Source organism: Labrus bergylta, chromosome 12 (assembly GCF_963930695.1).
Source record: "Labrus bergylta chromosome 12, fLabBer1.1, whole genome shotgun sequence".
Taxonomy (NCBI): Eukaryota; Metazoa; Chordata; class Actinopteri; order Labriformes; family Labridae; genus Labrus; species Labrus bergylta.
Window position 1 is genome coordinate 1,290,665 of NC_089206.1, and position 13,945 is coordinate 1,304,609.

The 13,945-nt window shown below is 43.0% G+C and overlaps 2 protein-coding genes across 3 annotated transcripts in view; one reads left to right on the forward strand and one right to left on the reverse strand.

The window, feature by feature from the left end:
* Window positions 1–2,767, reverse strand: part of ndnl2 (necdin-like 2) — a 6,479-nt gene extending 3,712 nt beyond the window's left edge. The window contains exons 1-7 of one of the 2 annotated variants that reach the window (XM_020655567.3): window positions 2,664–2,767; window positions 2,352–2,392; window positions 1,564–1,683; window positions 1,418–1,481; window positions 810–889; window positions 624–718; window positions 446–525 (exon numbers count right to left, since the gene is read on the reverse strand). In XM_020655567.3, coding sequence (XP_020511223.1) covers window positions 446–525; window positions 624–718; window positions 810–889; window positions 1,418–1,481; window positions 1,564–1,683; window positions 2,352–2,390 — 478 coding nt within the window. In that variant the 5' untranslated portion in view covers window positions 2,391–2,392; window positions 2,664–2,767. Of the gene's footprint in view, window positions 1–445; window positions 526–623; window positions 719–809; window positions 890–1,417; window positions 1,482–1,563; window positions 1,684–2,351; window positions 2,491–2,663 lie in introns of those variants that run through there. The other variant, XM_065961742.1, reaches the window with a different exon arrangement.
* Window positions 2,768–4,169: 1,402 nt separating this feature from the next.
* si:dkey-150i13.2 (mitochondrial carnitine/acylcarnitine carrier protein) lies at window positions 4,170–13,303 on the forward strand. The gene is made up of 9 exons (XM_065961740.1): window positions 4,170–4,552; window positions 6,724–6,816; window positions 7,950–8,077; window positions 9,546–9,636; window positions 9,889–10,006; window positions 11,293–11,365; window positions 11,712–11,821; window positions 12,576–12,697; window positions 12,805–13,303. The coding sequence occupies exons 1-9, from the start codon at window positions 4,451–4,453 to the stop codon at window positions 12,865–12,867; spliced, it is 900 nt and encodes a 299-aa protein (XP_065817812.1). The 5' UTR covers window positions 4,170–4,450; the 3' UTR covers window positions 12,868–13,303.
* The last annotated feature ends 642 nt before the right edge of the window (window positions 13,304–13,945 follow it).

Below are 13,945 nucleotides of genomic sequence, written 5' to 3' on the forward strand. Positions count from 1 at the left end.
TTGCTTTAGTAATCAGTGAAACTTTGCACATGGGATGATTCTGGAGGGTTGAGGGTGGGGATTCGTTTGTTCTCGTTCACTTTGAAGTCTAAAGAAGAGTCAAGAAATAAGTTATCCACTTCAAAAATACTGTAGGCTGTGACGTCAGGCCTGGGACAAATTGTTGAGAGTTTAATGAAAAAGGTCAAATGTTTATGTGGGTGTTGTGTATGGATCCTGTTTTCCTTAATGAACGCAGTATTTAAAACAAATTGTTCTTTGATTTAAGTCACAAAGTTAGACAAAGAGAAGTCCTCATGAACTCCTGTGTTCTGTGAGTTTAATATGTGTTTTTCTCTGTGTGGTTTTGTTGCTTTGAGAAGAATTAAAGACGTGTTTTTTGATGGTGTGTCGATACGATGGATGAATAAAGGAGGTAAGAAATATTTTTAAATGTTTCACTCACTTTCTTTCACCACGCCGCCCTTCATGAAAATCACACTCAGGATGACAAACAGCAGACCCGTCTTTGGATTGGCCGGAGTCCTACACACAAAATGACATGTTTGAGGGTTTTTAAACGCTGAGTAAAATTGTTCATTCCTCAAACAAAGACATCAAACTAAAAGGCTTAAGACACTCACTCGATGGGCGGGGCTCTCTCGGCTGCTTCCAACTTATTGACGAGTATGTACAAATGATTTTTGGTGTCGATCTCCACCAGTTTGAGTCCAAAGACCTGGTGGAAACAGAAACAGAGTCAATAGACTGAGTGTGTTCAGAGGATCCCAGAGCTGCTGCTCCTGATGATCTCCTCACACTGAACAAACCTTGTCAAACGTTTGTGCCGCTCTGTTTATGATCTCAGGGTAGATGTTTCTGTATTCCTTCACCACATGTTTCACGATGTCTGCCAAGACAAAGAAGAAGAAAAGATCTTCAGAAGAGGGAAGTGACTAAGCACATAGATTGATCAACATCTGTACTTAAGTAACTTAAAATCCAGAATAGAAGTCGCACCGGTAAGTGAGGGTGCTCTCACGCTAGGCTCAGTTGCCCCGTACTGTGATGAAGCACAATTGCCCCTCCTCCCCTCCCCATTCCCCCGCTGTCCTGCACTCACACTGCTCCAGGACTAAGCGGGCCTGAGCACGGTTACCTCTCGTACATAACGTCTCAATACAACACATGCACGGCTTTGCGACGGCGCATGTATCAGCTTTCTATATCTGGTATATTGGTCGCACTGATGTTCAAAGACGCAGCCAACTTTTTAGATAAAAAGTACGGTAGGTATTAAAATTGCATCTTGTACACCAGATATTACAGTACATCTTAGAGATATTAGAATTTTAAGTATTACTCTTTTTTTTGCTACTTCTTTTTTTCTTATCTTAAAATTTACTCTGAGACACTTAAAAGTAAAAAGTGTACCTACCTGCTCGGCGTATTGGAATCTTCTTTTGGTCCTTAACCAAGAAATACTGCACGACCTCAGCAGTCTGCAGGACACACAGGTGACATGTGTGAGCAGCTCTCACGTTTCTCACTTTAAAAACCTCTGGGACCGAGCGCTTCAGTTACCTTTTGGTCGACCTGCGAAGGCGTGAGCTTCTCCAGCCCTCTCTGGACCTGAGTGTTACTTGGTTGGGTGAAGGTTACGTCGTCATCGTCTCCCTGAGACACGAAGGTGCCCGACTGCCTCTACGCTCACAAACTTCATTTGTTAGTGAAATATTAACACACAAACTAACTTTCTTTAGACACTCAGCAGCATGCTGTAACTCACACAGACCACACTCTACTTTAACCCTTTAAACTCACAACTGATTGGACCTTACAGTCTTCAGTAAGTGGGTCATTAAAGAACCCGTGTTAGAATGAAAGCTTCTGCAGCATGAGGGTCCGATGTGTGGGGGGACGGATCACTTTACTGTCATCCACATTGTTCTGCTACACAACAACCACAACACTTCCTTGTTACTCGTCACATGTCCCGTCGTTAGCCAATCAGAGGTCAGGATGATCAAACTCAAGGCAAACATTCAGACAAACACAGAAGATTCAATATCATTTAGTCACAGTTACTAGGTGCTACTGCAAACATTAAAACATGTAAATATATTAATATTAACTTTGTAAACTCAAATATGTAAATACCTCACTGTATAAATGTTTCTAACTTATTTTTAACTCAAATATATGAATTAACTTCACTTTTAAATCTTTCACTCGTATTGTATTCAGTATTATATTTCATTTTAAGTAAATAAATGTTTTATTTGTTGAGAGGCGGAGGTTGCTTTAACAGCCGTTAATTTAAGTTTCATGATTAAAGTTAAATATAAATAAATAAAAACAAAAGTTCTTACTTTGACCTGAGAGCTGGACAGTCTCTTTCTCTGCGTCATGTCTGATTAAAAACACATAAACAGATTTATAAATCAAGTCGACGACTTTAAGAGGCGTAAAAATCATTTTTTAAACTATTTGGATGATAAAAACACGGAAGTAAAAAACACGTTCATGCTAAAGGATGCTAACAGAAACATGAAAGCTAACGAGCCTATGAATCACAAAAAGTCTAAATAAATGAAGTTTAACAGACACATGTCGGGGCTAGCTGAGTGCAAACACGCTACTAAAGAGTTAAAAACATAGATGGCTGAAATTATCTGACTTACTTTGTTTAAATGCAAAAACTCAGCTGAGCTTTTTAACTGTCAAATTCCCGCTGGCGCTGTTTGAAGGCGCCTTTTGATGACGCGTTAACGCCGACAGGAAGGCAGCTACGTTTTTTTCCCCCGTTAGCTTTATTGAAACAGATTTAAAGACATATTTGTAGGACGACCTGCACAAATAAACCATTAAACACGACTTCAACAACTTAAGCATAATAAGTAAAATAAATGTTATCACAAAATGATCTGAAGACATGTTTTTTAGGGCTTATTGGAGAACAGATTTTAGTTTTGTGACCCTGATTTCATGTAAAAATGCAGAGTGGTCCAGAGGGGCGGTCCAGAGGGACGGTCCAGAGGGGCGGTCCAGAGGGGCGGTCCAGAGGTGGTCCAGAGGGACGGTCCAGAGGGGCGGTCCAGAGGGGAGGTCCAGAGGGGCGGTCCAGAGGTGGTCCAGAGGGAAGGTCCAGAGGGACGGTCCAGAGGGACGGTCCAGAGGGAAGGTCCAGAGGGGCGGTCCAGAGGGGCGGTCCAGAGGGACGGTCCAGAGGGACGGTCCAGAGGGATGGTCCAGAGGGGTGGTCCAGAGGGATGGTCCAGAGGGGCGGTCCAGAGGGGCGGTCCAGAGGGGCGGTCCAGAGGGATGGTCCAGAGGGACGGTCCAGAGGGACGGTCCAGAGGGGCGGTCCAGAGGGGTGGTCCAGAGGGGTGGTCCAGAGGGACGGTCCAGAGGGGCGGTCCAGAGGGACGGTCCAGAGGGGTGGTCCAGAGGGGCGGTCCAGAGTGACGGTCCAGAGGGACGGTCCAGAGGGGCGGTCCAGAGGGACGGTCCAGAGGGACGGTCCAGAGGGACGGTCCAGAGGGGCGGTCCAGAGGGGCGGTCCAGAGGGGTGGTCCAGAGGGGCGGTCCAGAGGGGCGGTCCAGAGGGGTGGTCCAGAGGGGTGGTCCAGAGGGGCGGTCCAGAGGGACGGTCCAGAGGGACGGTCCAGAGGGGCGGTCCAGAGGGGTGGCTGATTGACCACCTCACTCTCTTTAAAAATATTCAACATTTGTTATTATGGGAATTACCTAAACTCAAAATATTATCACAAGAGTTGTCAAACAAGTATTATTTTTTAATTGCAGTTCAAAAGTTAATCCTGATTAACTGCATGTTGTAAATTCCACTATTTCACATTTAAAAATATAAACTGTTCGGCTTTTATTTTGAATGTTTGTACTGTGTTAAGCTGAAAGTACTTCACTTGCTGTTTGAATTCAATCCTGCTTTTATTTTGAAATAAAATAAGGCTCTTGTGGGAGAGTGGAGGTTAGGACCAGGACATGAAGTTGAATTCCCTGCACAGATAAATATTGTTATTGTTTTATTTGTTTAAAAGTGGGTTGCCTTTAGTGAATTCTTGAACTATACTTTGACCAGCAGAGGTCGCTGTTAGTGGGTTACATGTCCTCTTGTTGGAGTGCTGTAAACAACTTTATAAAGTAGAGAGAGTCTACTGAGAGCCAGACAGTCACGTTCAGAGTCTTAGTGAGCTCAACATGTGTGCTTATATAAAGACATAAGAAGTGACTGTTCACCGGAAACAGACAGAGCTCAGTTAGAGACACACACACACACACACACACACACACACACACACACACACAGACACACACACACACACACACACACACACACACTCACACACACAGACAGACAGACAGGACAGCAGCGGTGTGTGTGCGGACTCTCTGGCCGGTGTGAAGCGGACGGGCCCCGGCTGTGTGCCCGGGCGATGCGGGGGTGAGGATGGGGGACGAGGTAAGAGTTTCTCCGCTCAAGAACTTCGTGGCTGGAGGAGTCGCCGGAGCGTGTCTGCTGCTGGCCGGACACCCGCTGGACACCATCAAGGTAACGGAACACACCTTTTAACCTCTGCAGATCTTAGAGGACTTTCTCTCTGAACAGTCTCTGGACTCGTCATGTGGCCACTTTGAAACCGCTCTGTAAAGTTCATTCCTGGATATTTAGTTTGGTTTGTAAGAAATTCAGAGTGAAGGAAAGTCAGACATCAGACGTGCAGGGTGTTCAGAGGATTATTGATAAATCAGCTTAAAATGTCACTGAGGCCATGAGGCAGTTACAAGAAAGAGAGAAGCAATGGTGAAGTAGAAGAGTTAAAGAAAGGGAGGGTTACAGATCACCTCTCAAACTAATGATTTAAATGGTTTTTATCTGTAAAATGGTGAAAAATTCTATTAAAACTGAATAAGAATGAAAGCCGAACACAGAAAAGGAAGATTTTTTAAATATATAAGTTTAACATTTGTTGGCAGTAATGACTTAAATTGTAATAAAACTAATTAAGAAGTTTATGAAATCAGATTTACTGCTTTGGAAAGTTATTTCAGTGTTTCTTTGAAGTTGGTAAAGCTTTTTCTTTTTTGTCATTGATGTCCAAACAAAAACAAAGACGTTCAGTTCAGGGGCGATCCTTGATTCTCCAGTCTGTCTGGACCCTTGGAATAAAGTCACAGGGGCCCCTCGAACATCACCATTTTAATATAAATAATCGTTTCAAAGGTACATCTTTACAGTTTGATTTCCAAAGTTCACGTTAGATTTATTTAGTGTTGTAGTCAAAACCACACGATCGAGACCAAGACATTTAGGGATCGAGACCAAGACATTTAGGGATCGAGACCAAGACATTTAGGGATCGAGACCAAGACCATAAATATCTCTGAAAAATCATCATCTTGTGTGCAGCGGGCGTGTCACTCATTTACTGTAGTAAACCTGTAATTGCATTTCTTATCCAAATAATAAATAAATAAAAATGCATGAAAATCTAAATTATTACAAAGAAATATGTTTGAACTTTGTGCTTGCTTTACATACAAACAGGAAGCAGTAGCAATTGTCAGGGTTTTCAAATTAAAAGTTTTAAACTGAATTGTAAGAATTAAACTTTTGATTTTATAGAAGGAGCTGCTCCATCTCGTCTGAACGTTGTCATGGAGACGATTTTTGGACACTCCTTACAGTTCAGTCTGAACGTCTTCAAAGTGAGAATGTTTAAAGTGCCCATCGATCTTTCTTATCGATGTAAATTACGTCAATATCGGACCTGATATGTCGATATAAGATCAGATCTGTCCCGTCTCTATTATTGATGTTTAAAAATTAAGGTTAGTAAGTTTACAGAGAGGGACCCTCCACGGTGCATTTCAGCAGGTTGGACCTTGTATGCATGATAAGCCTCAGTATTCACTTGTTGTCAGCTGTTCTGTGAACCGAGATTATTTCAATCTGTGACGGCTGGACGTGATCCACAGCCAGAGTTCAGCTGCACAGTTTCATATCTTAAGGAAGGTGAAAAGGAAAACTTACAGCTGAGGGTCGTGGTTGTCCCAAGTTTCTGATCCTAGCTTAACGTTCTGTGTCATTCCTGCACAAGGTACAAGACATGACACAGCAAGCAAGAAGGAACGTTGACATTTGTTGTCCCTTTGCCGTCAAAACTTCAAATTGATCAAACTTTTCATTGATTCCAAACATTTGTGATCAAAAACAGATGGATTCACTTTACTTTGTGGAGCAATAAGCCGGCAACCTCCACCTTAACTTTGATGGAGCTTCTTAGTTTCTGTCTTGGAAGATTTCAAGATAACCATGAAGTTGAACTCAGACTTCTTTAATGAAGAATAAGAGCCACTTCACAGTTTTAATATGGGGTTTAATAGGTCAGACAACATCAATACATCATTATCTCGGGTTAAAAACATGACACAGGGCTCCTTTGTGAAGCTGACTGCTGTGTTTCTGGGTTATTTATCTGAAGGCCTACATGTGAGTATGTTGTAGCTGATCCCGCTCTAACTGTCTAATCATTCACAACACCCTCTGTCTTATCTGTGCCCCCCCCCCTCCCCGAGCTGCAGACCCTGAAGGGTGTTTCTCTAATCTAACGTCTCAACAATCCTCCCCTCACATGGTCCCACATGCTCAGAGATCTGTGTGTGTGTGTGTGTGTGTGTGTGTGTGTAACTGACCTCTCTATATTTCATTCTGTCCTCCAGGTGAGGCTTCAGACGCAGCCCAAAGCCTCCCGCGCTCAGTATGTTCTCTACACGGGAACCTACGACTGCTTCCGCAAGACCGTCTCCAAAGAGGTGAACGCAAACATGTAAACACACAAACAACTTAAAGTCTTTAAATGTGATTTTTCACACTTAAATATAAATCAAGTCTATCCTCTGAAAATAACTCTGTGAGTCATGACTGTCTACAATGGGTGTAACACCCGAGTCCCACTGTCTGTGATGTTTTCAGAGTTTTCAGAGTCCTATCTTCACTTTGTTTACATCGCCAGGACGGCCGGCTGACTCCTCCCCTCGTGTATAAAAGTTGTTTAATTGAGGGACTAGAGAAAAGAAGAATAACATACTGTACTCACTGCTTAACTGTGTTTCTAGATCACGCTCATTTCAGGTAAATTTACATGCAGTGTGAAGATACCAGCATAATAAAGATTGCTAGCATTAGCATGCTAACACAACAATGCTCAAGGGCGACATCTGCTGGATCAAAAAATCACATATAAAGCCTTTAAAACAGAACAAAGTGAGACCACCATATTATAGAAATGTTTAACAAAAGAAATAAAATTGGATGCCCTTGAGCATGAGAGTCAAAGTGCTGCAGGGAGGAGATATTTTTGATGGCCGATCTGGGAGTTTGCATCGCTCTGACTCCCTCGAGTTCTCGGTTTGGTTTTTGACTTTTTCAGAAAATAAACCAATCAGAACTCTAAAGAACAGCTGTCTGGTCACGGGGTGCAGGAGTGTGTGAGAAGGCGAGCAGCAAGATTTCTGGATTGATTGAAGTTTCTTGAGTGTTCTGGATGATGAACCGTGGAGGAGCCTGTTGAATGTGTGGGTGAGGGACGGACGGAGACGGGCGATGCTGGAAAAACACTTATTTGGCACATCTCACAGAAATATGACAGGCTGACCACACATCTCCAGTGTAAAATAACGGATGCATGAGTGTGTGTGTGTATGTACATGTTTTGCTTGTCTTGTGGGGACATAAGTGTGTTCAGTCATATTGTGGGGACCGATTCTTTTACGGGACAAAATGCAAGTTCCCGTTATGTAAATCAATAGATTTCAGGGTGAAGACTTGTTTTAAGGGTCAGGGGTTACATCTCCAGTAAATGTGACACATGTGTGTGTGTGTGTGTGTGTGTGTGTGTGTGTGTGTGTGTGTGTGTGTGTGTGTGTGTGTGTGTGTGTGTGTCTAGGGTGTTCTCGGTCTCTATAAAGGTATGGGGGCTCCTCTGGCCGGTGTGGCTCCGATGATGGCCATCAGTTTCTTTGGGTTTGGCCTGGGGAAGCAGCTCCAGCAGACTGACCCCAGCAAGCCCCTTACGTGAGCAAAGACACACACACACACACACACACACACACACACACACACACACACACACACACACACACACACACACACACATACATGCAGAGTTGTCAGTGTGCGTGTCTCTTTTACAGTGTGTTTGTAATACCTGGAATACGAGCTCTATTTATAACCATTCCTCTGGCGTCCTCCCCTCTGCGACCATTTGCTCGCTTGAGCCGACACCCCCCCACACACACACGCACACACACACACACACACACACACACACACACACACACACACACACACACACACACCGCCCTCCTCATGTTACCCTCCCACCCCCTCAAACCTTCTTCAGCTCTTTTTATTTTAACCCCGTGTGTGTAGCCTCTGTCTCACCCCACGAGGATTTCAAGTCCTCGTGTCCCTGAAAATCACCTTCACAGGCCGCTTTCACACATGCACTCCAGAAAATATGTAGAGGATTCTCCCGACCTGGCTGTTCACATATGCTCCTCACAGCAGGAGACTATCACTGTCAGACAGGGGCGGAGGGGGGGGGGGGGTCCTGAGGTAAGAGTAGCAGATGAAGCAACAGAGTCCTCTATAACAGAATCTCAGTGTGAACTAAAGAGTGGAGAAGAACATACTGAAGAACAGGAAACATGCAGCAGCAGGTTGATTAGAGCACGGAGGTGGTAGAGGTGGCGTGCAGACTATTCTGTCCTCAATGTGTGTGTCTGTACACAAATTGACAGATAGCTAACAGACTTCACAAGAAATAAGAGGCTGGAGTAAATTCAAAATGCTTCACTGTTGTCGTCATATTCATGAAGCTTCTTTCATTGTAAAACTGAAAAATACAAAATAAAACAAGCACCAATTAAAGGATGCTATCTTAAACATTAGCATTTTTAGCTTGTAAATGATCTGTCTTTAACCGATACAAAATGCATCAAATGTATCAAAAAGTTTGTATGTATAAATATAAAGATCTGTTCTTGTGAATAAACTTACAAGGGATGCTTTCCAAGGCACACAGGCAGGAAGGAAAGGAAAAGCTGGCCAATGACCAATCAGAAAAAACACTGACAAATACAGAGCAACAATTAAATTATCTCAAATGACCAGCAGGGGGAAACAGAATTAAAATGAATGACACAGACAGTCTATGCACCATGCAGCGATCACAGGTGAATAAAGGTCACCACCCCCTCCCACTGGCCCCTCCCACTGGCTCCAGGTGAATTCTCCTGATTATATCCTGCTACGTTCTCACATCAGCTCACTCTGACTTCAGGAGGAATAAATATGAGGAGGCTGGAGGAGAAACTCCGGGTGAAGTCAGAGTAAAAAATGTGTCTGTTCGCTTTCACACATGCAGCTCCTCTGGGAAATTTCAGGAGTTTTTCAGGAGTTTAGTGCAGGTGTGAAAGCGTCTGAATGTTCTGCAGCTCCTCTCAGCTCGCTGGAAGTGAATCTTTTCTGTTCTGTTCAGGAACACGCAGATATTCCTGTCCGGCTGTCTGGCGGGGGTCTTCACGACGGTCATCGTAGCTCCAGGAGAGAGAGTCAAATGTTTACTGCAGGTAAAGAGTTTAATCAGTGAATGTTTGGACGACGTGACGACAACATTCAGATTCATATATTAGCTTTAGTGAGTGTTTGGTTTGTAAGATGTTTCTCACAGTGACCCAGAGTTCAAAGTTCAAAGTCAGGACCTCTAACTTTAATACATTCAAGTCAATTAAACCTCGAGCTGCAGGTCTCCTCATGTGTGAATCTGGAGTCTTGAAAACTGCAGATTTAAATGTAGTAAATGTTTTTTGTTTTTTTTCCAGGTGCAGGCCAGCAGTGGACAGTCCAGGTATGCGGGTCCTCTGGACTGTGCAGTCCGGCTCTATAAGGAGCAGGGGCTCCGCAGTGTCTACAAAGGGACTGTGCTGACTCTGATCAGAGGTGAGCGCCGCAGTGACCTGTTGGTGTGAAAGAAGCACAAATAAAGCCATAACAAAAAAATGATGATGTCGAGGCCCACCTGTACTAGAAGACTGGTTCAATGTAATGCACAACATCTTTGTAATGAAAAAAAATTAACATTTATTTTGAGACTGAAGAGTGATGTATTTGATGAATGTTGGAAAGGATGGATTGAGTTTATAAACCACATAGAACAGATCTCAGGTAAATAGCTGATGTTGTACCGTAACTCCCCTGGTTCTCTGCTACACATGGACTGTTGTGCTTTTATGTTTATAGTATGTCTGTTTTTATTTTTTGTCTTTTATCTTCAGAAAAAAATATTTCTATTTAAAAATGCTGTACACCAGTTTCACTTGAACTTAACTTGAATAAAAAGAAAATATATATTAAAAAAAAGAAAGTAAAAGTTCAACCATGGAAAGAGTTAGCATAAAATTATACTCGCAAAGTCAAGTGCAGCATATGGAAATACTTCAAGATCCCAAATTATCCTCACGTTCACCTTTCCTGTTGTCAGTCTGTGAAACCTTTAGAGCAACTTTGCAGGATTAGAATCTCAAAATCCTCTTTATTTATCTGATACTGGTGTCAGTAAAAAACCTAATTTCAGACTGCCTGAAACAGTTCGTTATAGTTGCTGTCTCTTTAAGGCCCCGCCCTCCCCTTGTGCCCTCTTCCTTCTGATTGGCCAGCTCTCTGGAGGCCTCTCAAGGGGGGCAGAACGCTGCAGGGCTGCCAGGGTAAGGGCTGCTCTACACGGCTGGGAGAAGAGAGTCTATGTAAAGCTTATGTAGAGGCTTGAAGACGTCTGGTGAAATTCCTGGCTTGATAACGATGGAACTGTGGTGTGATTTCAGTTTAGCGCCCTCTGCAGGTTTATCTTGGGATTACTCCAACATACGTTTACTTCATGATCTGACACTTTGCCCGCGTTTAGTTTGGGCATCGAGCGTTATAATACTATATGTAAGTTTTAAAATGAAGATCAGCAGAATAGGTCGTCTTTAAGTCAAATGAAGTACTAAGTCGTGTCCTTCAATACATGTACATGTTTACAATCGGCCGTGTTTATCTGGCCCTCAGGAGATAAGAAAAGACGCCCTGATGTCTTTGAGTGTCTGTTGTGTAATGTTCCAGCGGGAACAAAGAAAAACATGTGTTTGTAGTGATCGTTGGATCCAAAGTGCAGCACAGAGTTTTTACAGCCTCACGTGTTCTCACTCTGCCGTCTCTCTCTCTTTCTCTCTCTCTCTCTTTTTCAGATGTGCCTTCTAACGGTCTTTATTTCATGACTTATGAATACCTCAAAAACTTTCTCACACCTGAGGGTCAAAGGTAAGTAACCATGGTTACACTGCATGCACCCCTGGTGTAATTTACATTTACTCGAGTGCTCCACTTAAGTAAAATCTTTTAACAGATAGCGTTTTATTTTCATGCACAAACTTTTACTCAACTTTACTATCATATTATTCTTACTCAATGGGACGTCACATTCAGGATGTAGTATGATCCAAAATCATATTATGTCATTCTGTGTATGAGAGAAATACCCGGATGTAAACCACTACTACTTTCAGTACTTTAAAAGCTTTTTCTGTCACTGCTGCTTGCACACGTTTTACCTTTTTAAATTCTGTTGACCTCATCTTTGATCTTATTTGTGTCTTTATGTTGTCAGCGTTTCTCAGCTCAGCACTCCAAATATCATCCTGGCTGGTGGTATAGCGGGGATACTAAATTGGACGATCGCTCTTCCTCCAGACGTCCTCAAATCAAACTTCCAGACAGGTGAGAGACGACACCGAGCTCTACACCGAGCTACTTGTAATCCCTTACATGTGATCCTGCGATGTTTTCATGATGAATTTTAATCCGTTTTTCTAATGAAGCGATGCTGACGCGTAAAATCCTGCAGTTCCTCAAGTGTCCACTAGAGGCTGGCTGCAGAAGCACAGGAAGTCACATACACACCCATTCTAAAAAGCCTGTTTTTACAGCAGAGATGAACATGTTTACAGCCTGGTTCAAAAAACCAAATAGGTGTGATTAGCTCATGTCTGGATGGACACACACTGTACGGGGGGTGAATGTTTTGATGACTCATCAGTTTTGATTTGATGAAGGATAAGAGTTATTCACAATAAGGTGTGTAGCTGACCTGATTGACAGGTGGGCGCGGTGTAACGGTTTGTCAGGAGGTTTAAAACCCGCCTCAGCTCCAGCTCTCAGCCTGTCGTTAGGTTGTCTGAAAGTTAGACTGAGACAGCATTTCCAGCATGGAGACCGCCATCGATGGGACTCCAGCGCCCCCTGCAGGGACAGACGGGTGGCGTCACTCAGGCTGCATCCATTTATACTTACAGTCTGTGATAAACTGTATTAAAAAAAAAGACATTTATAAACACAAATAGTGGAAACATCCAGCTGCTGGAGGTGGTTAAAATGCAAAGTCGACATCTGAAAATAGTCTGAGATAAATCCTTTAATGTCTCCCATGTGTGTGTTTGCATGTGTGTGTGTTTGCATGTGTGTGTGTTTGCAGCTGCAGAGGGAAAGTACCGCGGTCTCCTCGACGTGCTGAGAACGCTGCTCAGGGAAGAAGGACCTAAAGCGCTCTACAAAGGATTCAACGCTGTTTTTCTACGAGCCTTCCCTGCCAACGCGGTAAACCTTCACTCTGCTCGTTCTCTCAGCATCTTTTACCTTTTTTTTTTAAACCCTCTGACACCCCCCCCCCCCCCCTTTTCTTTTCTTTCACTTTCCTCCTCCAGGCCTGTTTTTTGGGATTTGAGGTGGCGTTGAAGGGACTGAACGCCCTCGCTCCCAGCTGGTGAACGTCTGTTTCTCTGAACCACAAACGGTGTAACGTGTGTGTGTGTGTGTGTTTGGAGTCACCTCTTAAGATGCTGAGATGTAATGAAATCTTATTTTTTTTAATGTTATTTCACATATTATTTTACTCCTCTTGTGTAAGAGCGATCTTACGTCACAGACGCACACATCTGAATGTGAGGATATATATATTTTGAGTGAGAGCGTGTGACCTTTGTGTTTACAAACTGCTGATGACGTTTGTAAAATGTAAATCTACGTCCATTCAGTTCAGAGTGGGTTTAAGTGTTTTTTTAAATTTCAAGCTCTGCCAAAAAGTCAGAATAAACTTATTGAAAAGGGTGAAGAAGTTTATCCGTCCTGTGCTTCAGGCTCATGGGACTTTTATAATCTTTGTGATTTAAATGTTGGAATAAAGGTTTTTTGAATTATTAAAAGTCTAAGAGTCGATTGTTTTTGCGTTAGGTGGGGCAAAGTGGTGAACATAGTCGAGATGCATCCTTATGATAATGACTTACAGATCCTTCTTTTGGTAAAATGCAGAATTACATCATAATATTAAGTCTTTAGTTAACTAATCACACACATTTAGCAAACAGAGTGAGAGGTATTTCAGTAAAGTTGTAGCTGTTTGATTTCTAAGATGCTTGAAAAAATGTATTTAAAAAAACCTGAAACATCAGATACGTTGACCCTTAAAGGTCAACTACAAGGTGACATTGCAAATCCGGCCTTTTCTTGGACATCATAAACGTAACATATCCTCCTCCTCCTCTTCTTCAGTGTAAATAAGTGTCAGAGCTCCTCAAAACATGTGTGTGAAGTTTCTTGTTCTAAATCCACTCTGATCCTGTATTTGATCATGTCTATAAACCCCTCTATTTCAGCCCTGCTCAGAACAGGCTGTTTCTGTGTCTGTACCTTTAAATATGTAAATGAGCGGTGTTTGACCACGCCCCCTCTCTGGAAGGACTTGGGTGTACTCGGTCTTTCTCGCTCCATGTCCTATTGTTTACGGTGAGAAGGCAGACTCAGAGGGCAGAACAAACACCTAGCTGTGGGAGTGTCACCCACCTGGGG

Coding starts and splice junctions, on each gene's coding strand:
- si:dkey-150i13.2 (XM_065961740.1), top strand. CDS start 4,451: ATGGGGGACGAGGTAAGAGTTTCTCCGCTCAAGAACTTCGTGGCTGGA. Junction 6,817..7,949: donor GCAAGACCGTCTCCAAAGAG/GTGAACGCAAAC, acceptor GTGTGTGTCTAG/GGTGTTCTCGGTCTCTATAA. Junction 12,698..12,804: donor GAGCCTTCCCTGCCAACGCG/GTAAACCTTCAC, acceptor TTCCTCCTCCAG/GCCTGTTTTTTGGGATTTGA.